Source organism: Platalea leucorodia (genome assembly GCF_965183815.1).
Source record: "Platalea leucorodia genome assembly, chromosome: 1".
Taxonomy (NCBI): Eukaryota; Metazoa; Chordata; class Aves; order Pelecaniformes; family Threskiornithidae; genus Platalea; species Platalea leucorodia.
Genome location: NC_138823.1, coordinates 148,831,312 through 148,851,089, shown reverse-complemented (window position 1 = coordinate 148,851,089; position 19,778 = coordinate 148,831,312). Strand labels below are relative to the sequence as shown.

Below are 19,778 nucleotides of genomic sequence, written 5' to 3'. Positions count from 1 at the left end.
GAACTCTGCCTTAATTTCTGCAGGACTGTGCAGTACCTAACATCAAAGAGCTGCCATTTTTATCAATATGAAAACTCCTGCAGCGCTGCCCTTAGCCTGCGGTTTGCAAGCTTCTCAGCTGCCCTTTCTGCCTGCCTTGCAGAGGAAATGTGGCTGCAACTTCATCTGCAAATGTAGAAACAGTGACAGCGTAAGAAAGTCGAGAGACAAATTAGCTGTGGTTTGTGCTGTATCTTCTGTTGCTTCCATTTTCTGCCACTCTAATCCTACCCACCTTGCACATGTAAAACTGTATACTTTAGAGAAAGCTTTGGGCATATATCAGTTGTTCACCTGTGATTTCAGTCCGTTTTCCCCCCACTGATGAATTAATCGCCAAGCCTACTTTATACGTAATCACAAACAAGATGCTCTCCTGGTATTAATCATTGTAACTTCTTTGATTTTAAAAGAACTATGCCTTTTTATGTAAGAAAAGGAACTAGCTGGGGTTGAGATGTGTTCTGTGCTTAGAAAAGGCATTCCTTTTTGCCTGCAGTAACTAGCAGGAATAATTCTATACCCTGCCTTCATCTGTGTTATGTCAATTGTACGTCCACTCTCCGCTGGATTTTGCTCCATTTGAAAAAAAACAAAAAAGAAAACAGGTAAGAAAAGTAGTTAAAAACAATGTAGAATACACTAATAACCAATTATAAGCTATTATAAATCGCATACCTATACTGTGTCACTTCAAGTTTAAAATAAAGCATGGCTCATGTTATTTGACCATATTTTTACCACCAACAAAAAATGGATGTCTACCTTCATTTACCTGTCAAAACAACACCTGCAATGTAAATGGTGCTGGCCCTAGCCCTGGCCATATCTGCCGTCCCAAGTCCTCCACTACGTGTGGAATAATTTTTGGTAGTGATGTAACACAATCAGTTTGGAGCAAACAAACTGATCAGGCTCCTGCCTAGAACGGCTCTTTTTTCACTATGGGACCACTGGCTTTCTCCAAAGCTGGATTCCTAGAAATTACCATGCTTCCCTAGTGAAACTGCGAGAACCTAAAGCCTGTTAGCTCTGATAAGAAACCTGGGAGATGTGCTGCTGAAGACTGCTATGAAGTTTTCTACGACGCTGTATAATGATCAAAGCTTTGTCTGCACCCAGGTGACGTTGTTTGAATGACAGTAATAATCCTCGCTAATTAATCTCATACCAGGACGCTGGTTACTGACACCAAGCCACGTGTGCACACTGAGCGGCACCTTATCATCCCCATCACCGCCAGAAGTGCCACCTCCATTGCTAAACCTTACCAAGGAAGAAACCTTGGGCAAAGAGGCGCCTCCATGGCACCAGAATAGCTGCAGTTATTTTGTTTAACCTACTTTTTAAAACCAGAATAGGCAAAGCACTACAATCTCTTAGGGTAGAGGATGTCATATGTGTAAAAAGGTGCTCTTATGGTGTAGCAGCTTCTCCTAAGAACAGGAAATAACCTACCGCTGCTAGTAAAATTGTTTGGTACGAGCAGCTGCAGTCACCTCTCCACTTGTATAACTGTTTACATTAAAAGTGACACTGCTCATTTAATTACAAACCATTAACAAAAAAGAATTGTGTAGATCAGGCCTCACGCGCATATATTTTCAAAGATGTACAAGAGGGAAGAGTTTTAGTGAACTGAACTCAACCATTACCCCTGCCTCACACAAAACAGCGGTGCTCTTGTGGCTTGCAGCTGCTTACCCATATGAAAGAGGAGTCCAATCGCAGGTTTGCACACATGTTACCACACACTGGAAAACCTTTCTCTTTATCCAGGTCGAGAGCATTTTATGCAGTTTCTTGGAGACATCGGTAGAATCTCTTTCAGCCTTGTGCCTAAGCAGCTCTTACACCGTTCTTCCTTCTGCTCGCATGAGAAATGAGTTGCATTTTCTTTGAAGTCCTTTGAGTTTTACATAGTAATTACAAAGTCATTAAGATGGACAAGTTTTCTTCATATCATTTGTTTTTTCTCCTTTCTTATTCTGGTGTTTAGCAAGCTGATTATTTGCATTTATTTTATATAAAATAATATTTTAAATGTCTATTGGCATCAGGAAAGTTTTTAGTAATTAAAATAGATTTAAGGAAGTGACTGTCTAATTTCCATTTTCTTACAGAATATTTCTTGGAAAACACGTATTTGTTATGCAAATCAAAAGAATTTGAGACAAGATTGTTACCTAGGGTAAAAATTTCTCTAGCAGAACCATATCACAATTTACTGCAACCTAAATATTGCAAGTTTTTTACAGTAGAATATAAAATTTCCTTAAAAGGAGAGACCTGGTAGATTCTAACCCTCTAATAGCTTATCAGGGTCCCATTGTCATTTTTTTATTGATTGAAATAATAATATATCACAAACAAGCCATAAAGAAGAAAGAATGTGAGCTCACATCCATCTTGGAGAAGGACAAGAAGGAAAATCTGGGGCAGCACAGGCCACTCAGCTGAACTGCGCTCCCTGGGAATGTTACGGACTGAATTCTCCTACAAGCTGTTTCCAAGCACAGGAAAGATAAGAAGGTGACTGGGAACAGCCAGTGCAGAATTATCAAGGGCAAATTATGCCTGAACGACCTGATTGTGTGATGAGATGACTTGCTCTGGGGTGAAGGGAGGAGCACTGAATATTGTTTACTTTGATTCTAGCAAGGCCTTTGATATGGTCTTCCATTATCTCCGTGCAGCCAAATTAGTGAGGCACGGACTCAGTGAGTGGATGATAACATGGCTAGAAAATCAGCTGGACCACTGTGCTCGAAGAGTTGTAATCAACAATACGAAGCAGAACTGGTGACTGGCTGTACAAGCGGCATCCCTCAAGGATTCATAGTGGGGATAATACTGTTTAATATCTTTATTCATGACCCGGGTGGTGGGACGGAGTGCAGTCTCAGCAAGTTTGTAGGCAGTATGACATTGGAGGGAGCGGCTGTTGTGCTGGGAGGACAGTGCTGCTGTTCAAGGGGATCTGGACAGACTGGAGAATGATCTGACAGAACCTCATGGATTTCAACAAGGGCAAATGGGATCTGGGATCTCGCATCTGGGCCAGAATAAATGGGTTGTATTAGCGAAAGCGTAGCCACCTCTTTGGGGAAAGTGTTTATTCCCCTCTGTTCAGCACTTGTGAGGCTGTATCTATCTCGAGTGCTGTGTCCAGTTTGGGGGTACCCGAGACAAGAAAGGCATTGACATACTGGGGTGAGCCCAGGGGGGGGCCACCACGATGGTTATGGGGCTGCATGACATGCTGTGTGAGAACAGGCTGAGAGGTCTGGCTTCGTTCAGCAGTGAGAAATGAAGGCAAAGGGAAGGTCTTACTGCTGCCTCCAGATACCTAACGGGAGAGAAGCATAGAGAAGACAGAGCCAGACACTTCTCAGAGGTGCCCAGTGACAGGACGAGCAGCAACAGACACAAGTCGGAGCATGGGGAATTCTTATTAGACACATGGAAAAATATTTCCCCTGTGCAGGTGGCCAAATACTGGAATCATAGAATATTTTGGGTCGGAAGGGACCTTTAAAGGCCATCTAGTCCAACCCCCCTGCAGTGAGCAGGGACATCTTCAACTCGATCAGGTTGCTTAGAGCCCCGTCCAACCTGACCTTGAATGTTGCCAGGGATGGGGCATCTACCACCTCTCTGGGCAACCTGTTCCAGTGTTTCACCACCCTCATTGTAAAAAACGTCTTCCTTAGATCTAGTCTGAATCTGCCCTCTTTTAGTTTAAAGCCATTTCCCCTTGTCCTATCGCAACAGGCCCTGCTAAAAAGTCTGTCCCCATCTTTCTTATAAGCCCCCTTTAGGTATTGAAAGGCTGCAATAAGGTCTCCCTGCAGCCTTCTCTTCTCCAGGCTGAACAACCCCAAAAAGGGGAAAGTTGCAGGATTTCCTTCCTTGGAGATTTTCACGTGTGGTGAAATGCTGACCATGTGAATTGTTGAAATGTACGTAGGGCCAGATGTTTTAAATGTTACTTCGTTTAGATACCATACGGATACACGTGAGACCTGGGTTTCACAAGGACTGTGCCGCTAGAGCGTCAAGATTCAGTTATTGTTGTCAGTGCTCAGGGTCTTGGTATCGCATGTTTTCTGTCCAAAATGGAGGCATCCAAAATAAAAGGCTGTTTTTGTAAATTGGCCTTTGAAAACTCCGTATCTTACTTTTCCATGACTTTCATGAGACTTTTCCAGGGCTAACCTAATTGGCATTGGTGTAGCTCTTCAATGTCTCCACAAGAAAAATGCTAGAAAGTCCTACAGCAACACTGAAAGAGTGCGCAAACATAACCTTCTCTTAAAACAAAACCCTCAGTAACAGCGGCAAACGTCTAAACTAGAACACGTGGGAACGACTGGTGCTCTCTAACACCTCTTCAGCTACTGTAGTTCCTGTGACTAACCACAGTAAGCGAGAAACGCTAAAACGGCGTATGCGAAGGAAGCTGTATTTCTGGGCCACAACTTGAAGAGGCTGCTGAAGTGCTGCAGCAGGAAGTAAAATTCTTCTGAAATTTTACAAATAATAAAAATAACGGCTAGAGGAAAATGGAACTTACGGTGTTTTTTACCAAACAAGAGAAGATCTGCACTAAGGATTTTTTATTAGAGGATGTGCAATTAAAGACATGAAATACTACATTTTATTTCTTATTCTATTATTAAAATGTGTGTCCTTTTATGTTTTAAAGGTTATTAAAACCAAATACAGGAAGCTTAAAATCTTTTCAGTAAGAGAAAGAGCATCTTTTAAAAAAAGATCAGCTTTTAGACAGGCACAAGTGCAATTAATAGATTATTCAAAGTGACATTTATTACCTGATGTTGAGCAAAATACCTTTCAAGTTGAAGAATAAACAAGAAGATGTATATAAAGAATGCCCTTATTAAGCTTACATGTATTTGATACCATTCATAAAATATCACAATAGTGAAATCTATTCATTTTGATCTATTTGCTGAGAAAAAAAAAAAAAAAAGGTTTATATATCATTTTATATAATGGCCTCTAAGCCCCCAGCTGGAGCAACAGTGTACAGGAACAGTTCTGCAATTTCCTAGCTACTACGCCTGATAAAACAGGAGTTTGGATCAACAGGGAGACGTTAGAAAATCCCAGTTACTCGAGAAGGCTGCACACAAACAACTCAGAAGTTTGAGCTGTAGTCACTACGCACCTCGAAAGGGTTAAAAGCCTTCACTAAAGAAAAAGGAAGAGGTTAGCCCTTAAAGACTATATAAGCTGCCAAACCTGGCAGTTGTGGCTTGTTAAACTGCTGGGAGGTGGAACTGGCAGCCCTGCTGCCTGTGCGGGGGAAGTCACGGAGGGGAAGCGGAGGGCCCCAGCGGGAGCGGGAGAGGTGGCTTCGGCGTCGCTCTGCCTAGGGAGAATCGGCTTTGTTTGGACTGAAATGGACATGCTGCTGCTGGATGCTGATCGCCAGGAGACTTCTGGGTGGCTTGTTTATGGAGAGCTGAACAAGGTGAAAAGCTGTCCTGGCTTCCAGTGCCTTTAGGATTGTGACTAAAGGAGCTATGCCTGGCGGTACTAACTTCCCAAGCCTGGACTGGAGTGGGCTGTCTATTTTTTCACCTTTAAAAAAACCAACCAAACAAAAAAGGAAAGCGTGACTTAGGTTGGATGCCTGATCTCTAATGGGGGCCGATAAGTCTCTTTGCAGGCCTTTGGTTATGGACTGTGCTTCCTATTGAGGAACAAAAGGGAATTGGTGGTGCCTAGAATGAAATGTCAGAATCTTTTCTGCTTAGGAAATTATTACACTGATCTTTGTAAATCAATTTACTTTTAATTACTTTGATTTTGTATTTTAAATTTTCTTTCACAGACTGTTTGGAATCTTTTGTAATAAAGTGAAATTCTGTGAATCCTGTAGCTCTTGATGGCACATCTGAAAACTGGCAGGCGATGCTTTCTGCCTGTAAACATATGTAGCCAGTAATCATTCCCACATACAGATTGTATTTGTTCTTCTGAATACAGAGCAATTAAGGAGTCTGCATTTTAAATAGTTTATAGATACTGGTTTTCTATTTCTCCTTTTCTGTGTCACAAATGAAAGAAATGCTTTGTCTTCAAAATATTTGGTCTGGTTGTTATGTATTTCCAATAAAACGGTTAATAATTTGATGTCCTTGTAGGCTTCATGCTCTTGTAGAAGATTAACTCACTTCAGATATTATTTATTGCCATCATGCCTTTAAGACGTGTTCTTTAAAAAAAGTGGCAGTATTTTAGAACTACAGGCTAGATTTAAAGTAACCCAGCTTGGCTTGAAGTGACATGTGCCCAGACCAATTTATAGAGTAATGGAACAATTTATGAGTCTGCCTTAGCCGAAATTAGTTTCTATGGCAGTTGGCCCAGGGAAACTCTGTGGGCCTTCTGTTCTTTGCAGCTGCAGAAAATAATTGTAAAGGGAAATATTACCTTCCAGTAGCTAGGCAAAGCCTCACTTACAAACTATGTGATATCCCTTTCCGTAAAATTAGAGACCCTAATACACCAGTAGAATTGCTCTTGATGGCCAGTGAAACAAAAAGCAAGTCATTCACATACATACTGGAATAAAGTAACAAATTAGAAAGTGTTACGTTTAAACACTAAAGCTAAACAAAGCTTTGCCGCAAGCACCACAAAGAGCAAACATTTTCAAAATAAGCTTGCTAGTCATGGTTAATCCGGGGAAATTCAAGGGAGCTCGCACCCTTGTTTTAATTTATTGTAGCTATTGATGAAGTCAAGCGAGGACAGCCATTCGTTAGCACAGTCTCGTGAGATCATTCTCTTTTCTTCCCTCTCCCATGTCCACCAGCTTCCAACTGAGAGCATTTTGCACCAGAAGTGGGACAAAGCAGAAACTTTAGTACCAATGGCAGAAAAAAACCTGAAGCAGACAGGACAAAACAAAATAAACAGTTTTCCCCTGCAACTTGTTACAAGCCCGGAGGATCTTCCTTTCAGTCCCCACCGGAGCTTCCGCATACACTCCGTTCCATGAAGGACAGTAAACCACTTCGTCGGCGTCAGAGCACGTTCTGTGCTTGCAAGAAGATCAGCCTAGTCCACTGGAGATATCACACCTATTTAATACTGCTTCCAAGCCATGTGAATTGACCCTGACTGTGCTCCCCTATTCAGTCCTTGTGGAGCGCAAAAGCTTTATGGTCAGTTATCAAAAAACTCTGGGCACACTGAAGGAGTCTCAAACATTTGTGTTTCTGCGGGGGGTGGATTTCTTTAAAGGCGAGTAGGAAGTGCCAGTCAGGATTTGAAATGCACAGTAACTCAGGGAATTAATCTCCTATTTTCATAAGTGTTCTTACCAACACTGGAACCTACAGATCCTGAGTAGACTTCCAAGAGCCAGCTAAGGACCCACTGCAACCTCAGAAGAGGTTGGGCTGTCGTAATTTGGCCCTTCAGTCTCCTGACAGTGCCTGGACCATCATCACAGCGTCTAAGTTAGTTTGCTCGCAGGTTATCTGTGAAGTGAAACAAGCAGTTTCACTTGCAATGCGGCATGAATGCAGTTGTGGAGATACATGGCCCAAGAGACGTCTCTCCATAGGCATTACAGGCAACGCTGTACCAGGTTTGGTCTTAGATCTGAAGTTTTTTAATACTGTCCCAGAAGGTCCTGCATCTTCCAATACTGTATATGCACCACAAATGCTGCCTGCGATACATATACTCACAGTGTCATGCTATAAAAGACTGTTAATAGACTGAAACACAACTTTCATGTTATGCCAGGCTGTGTGAATAAAAACCTCCCGCACACATGCACAAAAATGCCCATAAGGCGTAAAGGAACAAAGAGAAGACCTGGGCTGTGAGCTTTCTCTTTGAAGAGAGCCTGTGTCCAAGGCCCAGCCTCCAGTAAGGCTTAGGGCTACAGGTAGGATTAGGGTAAAGGGAAGGACAGCCTGCTGCTGCAGCTGGAACGGGGTTACAAAGGAGCTTCAGAGAAAAACAGTGGGGTGCAGAGCGAACTTGGAAGGGGAAATGTTTTGGCGTGGGCACTGGTGGGGTGTCCTGGTCTAAAGCTCACCCTGTGGTCATGGTTAGGGCTGAGCAAAAGAGAAAGGCAAGAGAAGGGCTAGAGCTGCAGTTGAAGGGGGCTAGAAAAGGGCCGCCAAAGTGAAGGGTGGGCTGCAAAGAGAAATTGGCTTCAAGAACCTTTTGCTGTGGGTGCTGGCTGAAGGCCATGTCTGAGGTTCAGCCTCTGGTTGAGCTTAAAGTCAAGGTTAGGCCTGAGAGAAAGAGAGCCAAGAGTTTCAGCTGCAGCGGCACTGGGAAGGAATGGATAACTGGAAGTGCAGGCTGCAAGAATTTGGTTGCCGGCAGTTTTTGGTTTGGCTTGGTGAGTTCTAGTCCAAGGCTCGACCTTTGGTTGGGTTTATTGATACAGCTGTGTGGTGGGTTGACCTTGGCTGGCTGCTGGGTGCCCATCAAAGCCGCTCAAGCACTCACCCTCCTCAGCTGGACAGGGGGAGAAAAACATGATAAAAGGCTCCTCAGTCGAGATAAGGACAGGGAGATCACTGAACAGTTACCATCACAGGCATAACAGACTTGACTCAGGGAAACTAATTTAATTTATTACCAATCAAATCAGAGCAAGACAATGAGATATAAGAACAAATCTAGAAACACCTCACCCCCACCCCTCCCTTCTTCCCAGGCTCAGCTTCACTCCCAGTTTCTCTACCTCCTCCCTCTGAAAGGCACAGGGGCACGGGGAATGGGGGTTGCGGTCAGTCCATCACACGTTATCTCTGCTGCTCCTTCCTCCTCAGGGAAAGGACTCCTCACCCTCTTCCCCTACTCCAGTGTGGGGTCCCTCCCATGGCAGACAGTCCTCCGTGGACTTCTCCAACGTGAGTCCTTCCCACGGGCTGCAGTTCTTCACAAACTGCTCCAGCGTGGGTCCCTTCCACGGGGTGCAGTCCTTCAGGAACACTGCTCCCGCATGGGTCCCCCACGGGGTCACAAGTCCTGCCAGCAAACCTGCTCCAGCGTGGGCTTCCCATGGGGTCACAGCCTCCTTCAGGCATCCACCTGCTCCAGTGTGGGGTCCTCCAGGGGCTGCAGGTGGAGATCTGCTCCACCATGGACCTCCATGGGCTGCAGGGGGACAGCCTGCATCACCAGGGTCTTCACCAGGGGCTGCAGGGGAATCTCTGCTCTGGCGCCTGGAGCACCTCCTCCCCCTCCTTCACTGACCTTGGTGTCTGCAGAGTTGTTCCTCTCACATATTCTCACTCCCCTCTTCCAGCTGCTGTTGTTTTGCAGCAGTTTTTTTTCCTCTTCTTAAATGTGTTATCCCATAGGTGCTACCACTGTCACTGATGGGCTTGGCCTTGGCCAGCAGTGGGTCCGTCTTGGAGCCGGCTGGCATTGGCTCTGTCAGACATAGGGGAAGCTTCTGGCAGCTTCTCTCAGAAGCCACCCCTTTAGCCCTCCCACTACCAAAACCTTGCCATGCAAACCCAATATAGGCTAGGGTTAGGATTAGGGTTGAGAGAAAGAGAGAGCCTAGAGCTGCAGTGAGAGTGGGGCTAGAAAGGAGGTGGGCTGCAAGGGGAACTTGGCTGGGAGAATCTTTTGGTGTGGGCATTAAAAGGAGGGCCACAGCAGATGGTTACGTTTACGTCAAGGTTAGAGTTAGGGCTGGGAGAAAGAGAGAGCCTAGCATTCCAGCTGGAGGGGAGTTACAAAGGAGCTTTGAAGGGGAAGTCTAAACTCAAGGAGAACTTGGCATGGCTGCCTGGTCTGAGGCTCAGTCTACCATTATAGTTGGAGTTACAGCTGGGGTTAAATTTGACAAGAGAGAGCCTAGCGCTGCAATTAGAATGGGCCTAGAAAGCGTGGGGTGCAAGAAGAACTTGGTTGCAAGAACTTTTTGTTATGGATGCTGCTTGGCAGCCCTGGTCTGAGGCTCAGTGTACAGCTAGTGTGAGGGTTAGGGTTAGCTTTGGGAGAAAAAGAGAGCCTAGAGCTCCAGTTGCAGGGAGGCTTGAAAGCAGCTGCTGGTAAAAAGGCTGGGCCACAGAGATAACTTGGCTGCAAAAACTTTTAGGTGGAGGCACTGGCTGAGGGGCCTGGTCTAAGGCTCCACATACTGTCAGGCTTAGGGTGAGGTTTGAGGTTATGGTTGAGAGAAAGAAAGAGACAAGAGCTGCAGCTGGCTTGGGGCTAGAAAGTGACTGGCCCCAGGGAAGTGTAGGCTGCAAGGAGAACTTGGCTGCAAGAACTTCCTGGTGTGGGCGCTGGCTGGAGGCCGTGTCCAAAGCCCAGCATGCGTTCTGGTGAGGGTTAAGGTTGCAGCTGAGAGAAAGAGGAGCCCTGGAGCTGCAGCTGGAGTGGAGCTAGAAAGGAGCTTTGGAAAGAAAGGGCGTGGGGTAGACAAACCATGGCAGAGAGAACGTTTTATTGAGGGTGCTGGCTGGGGGTCCTGGTCTAAGGATCTGTGTCAGTGTTAAGGTGGGCGTTTGGGCAGAGACAGCCTAGAGCTGCAGCTGGTGGGGAGCTAGAAAGGGAACATGCCAAAGGAAAAGGTGGACTGTGAAGAGAACGAGGCCATGAGAATATTTTGCTGTGTGCACTGGCTGGGGACCCTGGGCTGTGGCTTAGCATAAGATTAGGTTTGCTCTCAGGGTTAGTGTTAGAACTAGGAGAGCGAGCCCTAGAGCTCCAGCAGGAGGGGAGCTAGAAAGGGGTTTGAAAGGGAAGTCTAGACTGCAAGAACTTGCTAATTTTTGCTGTCAGCACTGGCTGGGGGGCCTGGTCCCAGACTCAGCCTCTGGTTAGTTTTATTTTAAGGGCTAGGTTACAGTTGAGGGAAAGAGCGAGCCTGGAGCTCCAGTTAAAGCACAGCCAGAAAGAGACTTCCCAAGAGGAGTGTGGGCTGCAAGTGTAATCAAGTTTTGTCTCTTCAAGTGCCCCTTGTGTCCAGCTGCATATATATCATGGATTCACTGGAAAACCTGTGCCCAGAGTGGTCCCTACAGGATAGACAGGTACAGGCAACCATCCTGTTATTGGTGCTTAAAATTGGAGAGGACAAATCTTTGTCCCAGACCTTGTAATGAAGGTAGCCCAGGCCCCTGATTTATTTTAATTCTGCTGTAAAGGTTATGGCCAACATCTTTTGTTCCTCTGATAAAACAACCTCCCTTGGTAAGGATGCATATTTGCAGGGAAGAGCTCTTTAGAATCTAGGCCAAGAAGACTAGAAAGTCTCCTGGAAAAAAAGAGCAACTTCCTTCCTCAGCCTTGCCTTCCCTATAACAAACCTACCAAAATGTTTGCTGTTTATTACACGTTTATAAGCCAAAATGCTTCACTATGTAGGTTTACTCCGGAAAGAAGATAAAAGACATGTATGTGACAGATGTTAGTCATGTTGATGTTTGCAGCATTGTACGATACTCAGATGTCATGTTCTATGCATAAGGTAAGGAACAAAATGGGTACTGAACTCTTCTGAAAGTCTGACTTCAAATCTATATTTAGGCATCTAAGTGACCTGCTTTTATTCAAAGGTGCTGACTATTCAGCTGCTTCCATTGACTGCAGTAGAAATATAGGGGATTTTTTTTGTTGTTGAATCTATTTTCAAGAACAAAAATTACAGTTTAGTCTCTCTGTAGCTCCAAAGTAACTCCTTGCTCTAAAAATAAGAATGACAGAAAATGAAATACAGCATCACTCTTCTCTCTTATTCTCCCTAAGATGCAGAAAAGGGACCATATAATAAATCCCAGTAACTGCTTCTGTGCAGGAGGGTGATTAAACACTACTGGTTTGGATTCCAGTGTGACAGATAACCTTACTATTGAGATCACGAAGGCAAAAGAGAAATGGAGAGAATGAGACACGAACAACCATGTTTGGTGCAACAAGTTCTGAAATTTATGAGCAGCTGTGTGAGTCTGCATCAGGGCCCTGAGCTCACCTGTTGACCGTAGTTGCCCTGAACAGCCTCACCTGGGAGCACCCTCTGCCCAGCACCTCCATTTAAGCTCAGGGAAGGCTCAGTTTAGGTCCTTGCCTAAGCCATGTTGTAGGACGCCTGTCTCCAGCACGGTACTCTGGCTCTACCTTGGTCCTATGCTTGCCTGCAGTCCTGTTTCTGGCCCCGTCTCCTGGATGGACCCCGTGCCTGTGTTGTGCCTTCCTGGATGGGCCTGGTTCATCACCTCTGGGACTGCTGGTGTGTGCCCTTGCCAGCTCCCAGCACTGCCTGCTGTGCGTGGACCCTGCGGGACTGGGCCCCATCACTGAGGGCACCGCTTGGACTGGGATGACCCTCAGCTGCTGGTTTGTCCGTCCTCGTGGAGCAGCCCCGCTTGTGCTTCTCCCAGAGGATCTGGTCACTTGCTGAATGATCAGCCGACGAGCAAAGCAAGGTCTACAGCAGGCAGGTCAGTTTGCATGAGTCAGAAGTTGACGGGTGACTTATTGTACATGCACGGGAGATGTACGCTCGGCGTTATCTCTGTGTATTGGCCCGGAGTTGTGACTGCAATTGTCATCGAGGTTCCTCGTTATACAGCGGAGGAAAGCGTATGCTGTGTATGACGTTTCTGAGCCGGGCAGATATGCCTTTGCAGCTTGTTGTCTATCACTGACTGCATCCTCTGTGGCCACAGAGGCAGTCAAGAAGCGTTTTAATTTTTTTTTTTTGCTGTGGGTACGAATAGAGGGGTGGTTTATCGGGGTGCGACACCTCTGCTAGGCCGGGAGCGGCTGGCGAAGCCCTGCCTCGGAGCCTCCTTCCCGCGCCTGGGGGTCTCCTGACGGGGAGGGGGACTGGGAGGCGAGTGGGCACCGCAAACCCGGCACCACGCAAGGACGGGCGCCGTTAGTCAGCCGGCGGGGAGGGTGCCGGTGGGTTTTGTTTCCCAGAGGGCTCGGAGATGGGCGCGAAGGGCGGGAAGCGGGGCGCTGGGCAGGGGACGAGCAGCCGCTGAGCCGGGCCGCTCTCCGGCGGCCTCCCCGCTCCGTGAGGGGAGCGAGGGCCGCCGCCGCCCGCCCCGAGGCCGCCGCCCGCCCCGAGGCCGCCGGCCCCCCCGCCGCGGCGGCGCAGGCGCGAGCCGGGGGCGGGGCATGCGCAGTGGGGCGGCAGGAACCGAAACCCGGCGGCCGTTCCCGCGCCGGCCGCGGGGGCGGGGCGCGGTGCGTGGCGGGGGGGGGAGGAGGAGGAGGAGGGGGCGGGGCCGCGGCGCGCGAGCGGGGCCATTTCAGCGCGCGGCACCGGCGGGCAGGCCGGGATGCGCGCGGCGTCCCGCGGCTGCCAGCCCGCCGCCGGCCGCCTGCCGCCGGGCCTGCGGCGCTGATCGCCCCCTCCGTCCTCTCTCCGCCCGCCGCTTCACCCCGCCGTCCGCCGCCGGCAGCGCCATGGCGGCCCCCAGCAGCATCGTGCCCGTCATGGCGAGTAAAACCAAGACCAAGAAAAAACACTTCGTGGCGCAAAAAGTGAAGTTGTTCCGGGCTAGCGACCCGCTGCTCAGCGTCCTCATGTGGGGGGTCAACCACTCGGTAAGCGCCGCGGCTCGCCCCGCCGGGGCATCGCCTCCCCCCCCCCCCCCCGCCAGCCCCGGGGGCTGCGGGGAGGAGCGGGGGGCGATGCGGGGCGGCGGCGGGGGGCGGACGGGAGCGGGAGGCACGCGTGGCCGGTGGTCGCCCGCCGGTGGTCGCCGTCCGCCCCGGCGGGGGCTGGGAGCGCCTCCCCGAGCGCGGGCGGCGGGCGCCGGGGGAGGCTGCGGTCTGCTGCCGGGGCGGGGGCGGCGGGCGGCCGCGGTGGCCCGCGTCCCGCCGGTCGGCGGTGCGGCTCGCTGAACGGCGCCCGGGTGGTGCCCGTGAGCGCAGCCCGAGCCCCGCTCCTGCCGCCGCCCGCGGGCCGGCCTTGCGTAAACGGGCTGCGGTTAGGGAAAAATACCCGGTTATTAGCGTTGAACTGGCGAAGTTTTTACCGTCTTCCGTGCAGTTCGCTTAAGCAAGTGCCTCCTGACGGTTTTGTGCGCTTGGGGGAGGGGAGGAGGGCCGGTTTTTGATGTGGTAAAGCAGCAGAATTGCAACATTTGCGGAGTGCTATATCACCCTGCGGATGATGGGCTGCTCTGCCTGCAAAAGAGTCCCTGTAGCGGGTGCGGTAGCGTTGGACTGCTGCTGTTCAGCGTTAGAATTAGGAGCCGGGTAAAGATGTCACATGGGTTGGGCATTATGAGGCTCAAGTCGCAGCTTTGCATCTTTAAATAGCTACTATGGCAGGTTAAAAGTGTAGAGCCCAAAGATCACCTAAAATCAGGTATCGGGGCAGTTAAGCCAAAAACTTCTCTTCTCTTGCTGGTGCAAAGTCTGTACGTCCAGGTGTTGGGTTTGCACGGGTTATTTCTTGTTGCTGCTTAAGAGCTTGTAAGAGTAACTATCAATGTGCAATTTGAGATTAGACTACAAATTTTGTGCCGGCTTCATGAAGCAGGCAAAGCAGTCTGTAGTATTAACTCGGCGTTCCTTTTGTTTCCTACACATCCAAATCCTGTGAGGTTTTTTCCTTTGTGTACATTTTGGCAGTTTTTGCCTAAAGCCTGGAGGCTGAGCATCAAGCAAAGCACTGTTAGATCTGTGTTCAGCAGCACAGTGCCTGAAGTGATGGTCTAGGGGGGAAATGCTTTAACTGTAGGTACCAGTATGGTATGGATGACAGAGGAGAAGCTCTAGTGAGGTTCAATGGTCTACTCAAGATAGCCCCGTGAGTCATCAGTAGGAAATGGTGACAAAGGAGTTCAGGTTTTCTGTAGGTCAGTTGTAAGCAGTGACATCCTATGTTGTAAACTGATAAGAAACTAGATATTTATCTACAAAGCAGAGAGATCTCTAATTGTGGAAGTGCATGGTATGCTATTTGCCAGAATTGGGCTTAAATACACATTTCTTTTGCTCCTTTAGTGGCTCACGCTATTCATAGAAAAATTCCCAAACAGGCCTCTTTAGTGAAAGAAAGCAAGCTGATAATTACAGGGTGCGAGCCTTCTACTGAATGGCAGCACGCTAGCTATCGGCGATCTCCCCGGGGAAGGAGGGAGAAGATCTCTGAGGAGAACAGAGGTCCTCCTGTTGCAACAGCTCGTCGCTCCATGTGTCTCTACTGGAAATACCACTGCTTTTAGAGGAAAGACCTCTCCAGTACAAATAATAACAAAGTAAATAGTGACAAACACAACGCTGTACGTGACTCCTACGATCATGTACTGTGGCATAGATAGCTGTTCCCATTGAAGAATGTAATAAAGAAACATACTGGTTCATGCACATAAAATGAAAAATTGTAAACTAAAATTCTTTCATTTGAGGGGGCTCAGAGCAAGCACAGCAATACAACAGGCTCAGAGAAACGCAGCTTCATGTTCACATGAAGACGATGGCTGTAGGTGTGAGTATCCACTGTGTGTTCTGCAGATACTGTTTCATTTCTTTACCCTGCTGCAAGGTGTAATCATGAATAATGCTTTGGGCCCCATGGAAGTAAAAATCCCTCTGAATGAGAGAGCATGAAAAAAAAAGTTATTTTGATGTGTCCAAATCTAAATGTCTCTTAGCCAAGAATGCAGCATTGAAGTGTTGCAGGCTCCTCTGTTAGACGCTTACCCTGTCAGTTTGTAATACTTGATGTGGCACTGTCCAGCAAATGAAAATAAGTGTTCAGTGTGGCTGGACTCTGTTATCAGAAGTAAGAGTATCTCATGGGAGAAATACAAATTATGTGTGTGGATTCATTAAGAACAGGAATTAAGGATCCTTAAGTTTCTTAGCAGAATAAACAGAAATCCATAAGCAAAGATTAGACTAGGAAATGAGCCTGGATCATAGTTCACGATGATAGTAATTAAATAAACTTAGAACATAGTAGTCATCTGAAAAATCATATTTAAGACCACTTCCAGTGTGGTGCATATCAATTAAGGAGACAATAGCAGTCTCTGAGTCTTACTAACTGTCCTGGGGGATAAGTATGTATTGAAATGGTGAAGCTGAGATGCAGTTCCCACATTTCTGACAGGATGCAGCATATATTGGCAGGAAGCACTTGGTGAAGATAAAAAGGGGAAAGCAGATTTTTCTGCAGGCTTTTTAACTTTTTGATCTTGGGGCCAAAATACTGCTGTACCTGATTGTTGAGTTTTGGAGGATTTTCGGATTTTAAATTGAATGTGTGAAGAAGCTCCATCTAAGGAAAAAGTTACAAGAACTGTTCTCTTAACTCTCCTGTTCTAGGAGTAAACATGATTCTATAAAGGGAGATCTTCAGCATTGGTGTCACAAAGCAGAGGGCTTACAGCAGAAGTGTGAATTCTTAATGGGGAAAAAAAATCTGCAGGGAGGTGTCTGTTACCCAAAGTTCTTCTAAATTATCTCCCCATCCAAGAAACTGTAAGCAAATTGCTTTGGTGGTCTCAGTTGTTGTTTAGGTGGAAGTACAGAGATACCTAATGCAAAATCCTGCTCGGTAATGCAGTCAAATTCAGTAATAACTTAGAAGGGCATGTGAGGGGAAAACATGTAAACATGACCCAAATCTTAAGAAGCAAGAAAATATGTGGTCACATTCAGAGCTGTAAATTCATTTCCTGGTATGCTGAAATATGCTGTTGAATGAAACTTTCTGCTAAGTGAAAGGGAAATCAACTGTGTCCCACTTTGCAGATGAGATTGTAATACTGATGACTTGTACCAGCAAAGACTAATTGTTGGCGTGCTTGGATCTTGCAGGCATCTGCATCATTAAGAGTTGATCTTATCTTGGTCTTTTACCCTGTGTCAAAGATAATCTGGCTGTGCTACTGAAACAAATACTTAAACTGAGTGGTTAGTATGACTTAAAGCTATATGTTTAGCTAGTTAACGTAATTGTAATAATATTTCATTTATGACTGATGTGGTAAATAACATCCTTATTCTTACCTCCATATTGTCACTGCTGGTGGCTTTCCAATAACTATGGGAAGGAGGAGAGGGAAGGAAGGTGGCATGTAACTTTTTGCCTAATGCTTTTGGAAGTAATTCTTCCCTGCTTGTTTTCTGTGCCAAAAATGAAAGCCAGGCATTCTGTGTTTTCTGCAGGTGATGATGATTGTCCCAGGCACAATCATGGTGAGTCTGCTCTTGCTCATGTTGGTTGCCTGCTTCTGTTAGAAGCTTGTTAGGAAAGCTGGGAATTTGTAGAGAACTAGGCTTAGGTCCTTCAAAACATATCATCCACAAAGATGGAAGAAAATTAATAGAAGTGGGGCTTTTTGTAACTAATTTTGAGGTCAAGAATGGACTGCTGGAGACCTCACCTACTGCGTCAACCACTGAATTAAATAAATCTAGGAGAAGAGAATGAATACCTAATGAAGTTTCTGAGCATACTGTACAAGTTTAAAAAAGAATGCAACCAAAACCAAACAACCCTCCCCCCCAACCCCTGGAATCTGTAATTGCCATCTGTTTCTTGGATGATTACAAGCTGATCTAAAAATTTAGCAGTGCCTGACTTCTCAGTGGCACTTGCTGCCTAATAAGCAAGTGGAACAATAAGAGTGCATGGATCAAATGACTTCCCCCCCGCCCCCAGCACATTGCAGAGTGCATCAGAAAGGGCGTACTTCCCGTGGGTGAAGAATTCGACGACCCACGACCTCCTTCAGCTGCTCACATGGGGCACTGTGAGCCTGATGCTGCCGGTGCACTCTCGGCTGTGATCTGGCCTGATATTTTTAGCAAAAATGGAACACCACCAGGAGAGAATAAATAAAAGGAGCGAGAGCTGTGGGACTCCTCAGTCCACCAGTGTAACTCCTGGATTTGTTCACTGTTACAGATGTGGGGAGGAAAAAAATGCATGACAAGTAGATGCATCTTTCCCCCTTGTATGTACTAGGATATGTTTGATCACATTAGGAAAGCTTCTGTGTCTCTACAGAAAGCTATAAAATGTCTGTGTTCTTGTCGGTTTTCAGTTTTTTTTCTTGGCTAGTGTACTTTTCTTTCCTGTTATAAACTTTTATCCAGACAAACATACAAATAGCTTGCTTTTTCATGCCTGTCCTTATGTTTTAACATGGCACTGGAGAGCTTGTTAGGTGAATGTGTACCCTCTCAGTTTGTGGCATAAATCAAGTTTCTTAGTACTGACTTACCTAGCCTCTCTCCTAAGAACTTCCTATCCTGAAGCACTGTACATTTAGGAAAATGACACTGAAAAGAGCTTATTCAGTAAATCATTAGAAAGATGAAGCTGAAAATAATTAAAAGCTAGGTTATGCCCTCTGGAATAAAAACTACTGACTTACATTTATGATCAGTTTCCTTTAAAGAGGGGGAGGGAAAAATCCATGACAACAAACCTGCAGCACTTACTACTAGCAATATATCTTCATAAGTTACAGGAGTTGATAACTTCTGGGTCTATTTTTAATATATTCTTAAATGATGATGAGACTAGTGAAACCCTGAGGATATGGAACTATAATATTGTCTCATGGCATTGGCTGTCAGCACAACAGATTGGTTGGAAACTGTCTTGAGATGGGGAGGGCTACTCATCAGTTGTGTTTGTCAACTGTGTTGCTAGTATTTGTATTTAATGCAGAGCATCACTACTGCAATTGTGCTCTAAGTGGCTTTTCAAAGTGACTGAGGCAAAGTAAGACTAAAGTTACTGGTCTTAGAGTTAACTTGAGATTCATAAAAGTGAGCTTGGAAAAAACCAACAAACCTTATTAATTGTTTAATGAAGGTTGTGGTAGACTACATGGGAGAAGCCTCTTTCTAAGAAGCAGGAAGAAACAATGTATTAAAAAGCATTGATTACAGCAGAGCAGATAATAAAGCAATTAAAACTATTTTAAAATAAAGTCAGCTGGGCACTCAGCCCAGATGTTTGTATATAGAAGGAAGGAGAACAGGAAGAGCTGTTTATTGAAAACTTGGTTCTTTTTTGGGTGTCAAGCTCTGTGTACTGCAGAAATTAATCTGATACCGCTTTTGCAACTGAGTGGATGGACTAGTAAAAATAAAAATTGTAAATATTCATTATGGTTGGGTTAAAGGTAGTAAACATTCCTGCATGAAATACAAATGGGAGTGATATTTCATGTCCTTCTCTGAACTACTGAAAGGGACATGTACAATAGCTTCTATTAGGGATGAGACGGGAAGGGCTATGAAAAGAGCTCTGACAGCAGTCTCAAAGCTACTTTCTGTAGTTTATTCTGCCCTACAAGTTAAAGTGCTGCAAAGGCTAGGGGTTTTTTTTGCCTATAGGTTTTTGAAACTGAATTTCATTAACCACAGTGGGGAGGGCTGGACAATGTTCAGTGAAGCAAACAGGTGGCACAAATTTGTTTTGCTGACTCAACTTAGTCATCTTATTTGAGTATCCTGCACCAGTACCTTAGAGTCTCTAGGGGATTATTTTCAAACTTCTTGCTCATTAAAGCAGACACTTGCATTATGCCCGTTGGCCAGAGCCTGGTAGATGTTTATTTTCCTCCTGTAGTTTCAGGGTGATAAACTGTTCAATAGAACTGACTCACCCCATTGTACAGTCCTGTTTTCTGCTCTTCCTTGAAAACATCTTGTTCCATAGGCTAGCTGTACATTATGTAACTTCGTGACAACTTTAGAACAAGGTGAAACTACCTATTATT

General features: G+C 46.2%; 1 protein-coding gene across 4 annotated transcripts in view; it reads left to right on the top strand.

Annotated features, from left to right (window-relative positions):
• Positions 1–13,378: 13,378 nt before the first annotated feature.
• The window catches only part of PIP4K2A (phosphatidylinositol-5-phosphate 4-kinase type 2 alpha), a 114,068-nt gene continuing 107,668 nt past the window's right edge, over positions 13,379–19,778 (top strand). The window contains exons 1-2 of one of the 4 annotated variants that reach the window (XM_082318400.1): positions 13,379–13,623; positions 17,206–17,235. In XM_082318400.1, coding sequence (XP_082174526.1) covers positions 13,483–13,623; positions 17,206–17,235 — 171 coding nt within the window. In that variant the 5' untranslated portion in view covers positions 13,379–13,482. The remainder of the gene's footprint in view (positions 13,624–17,205; positions 17,236–19,778) is intronic. The other 3 variants (XM_082318403.1, XM_082318401.1, XM_082318402.1) reach the window with 3 other exon arrangements.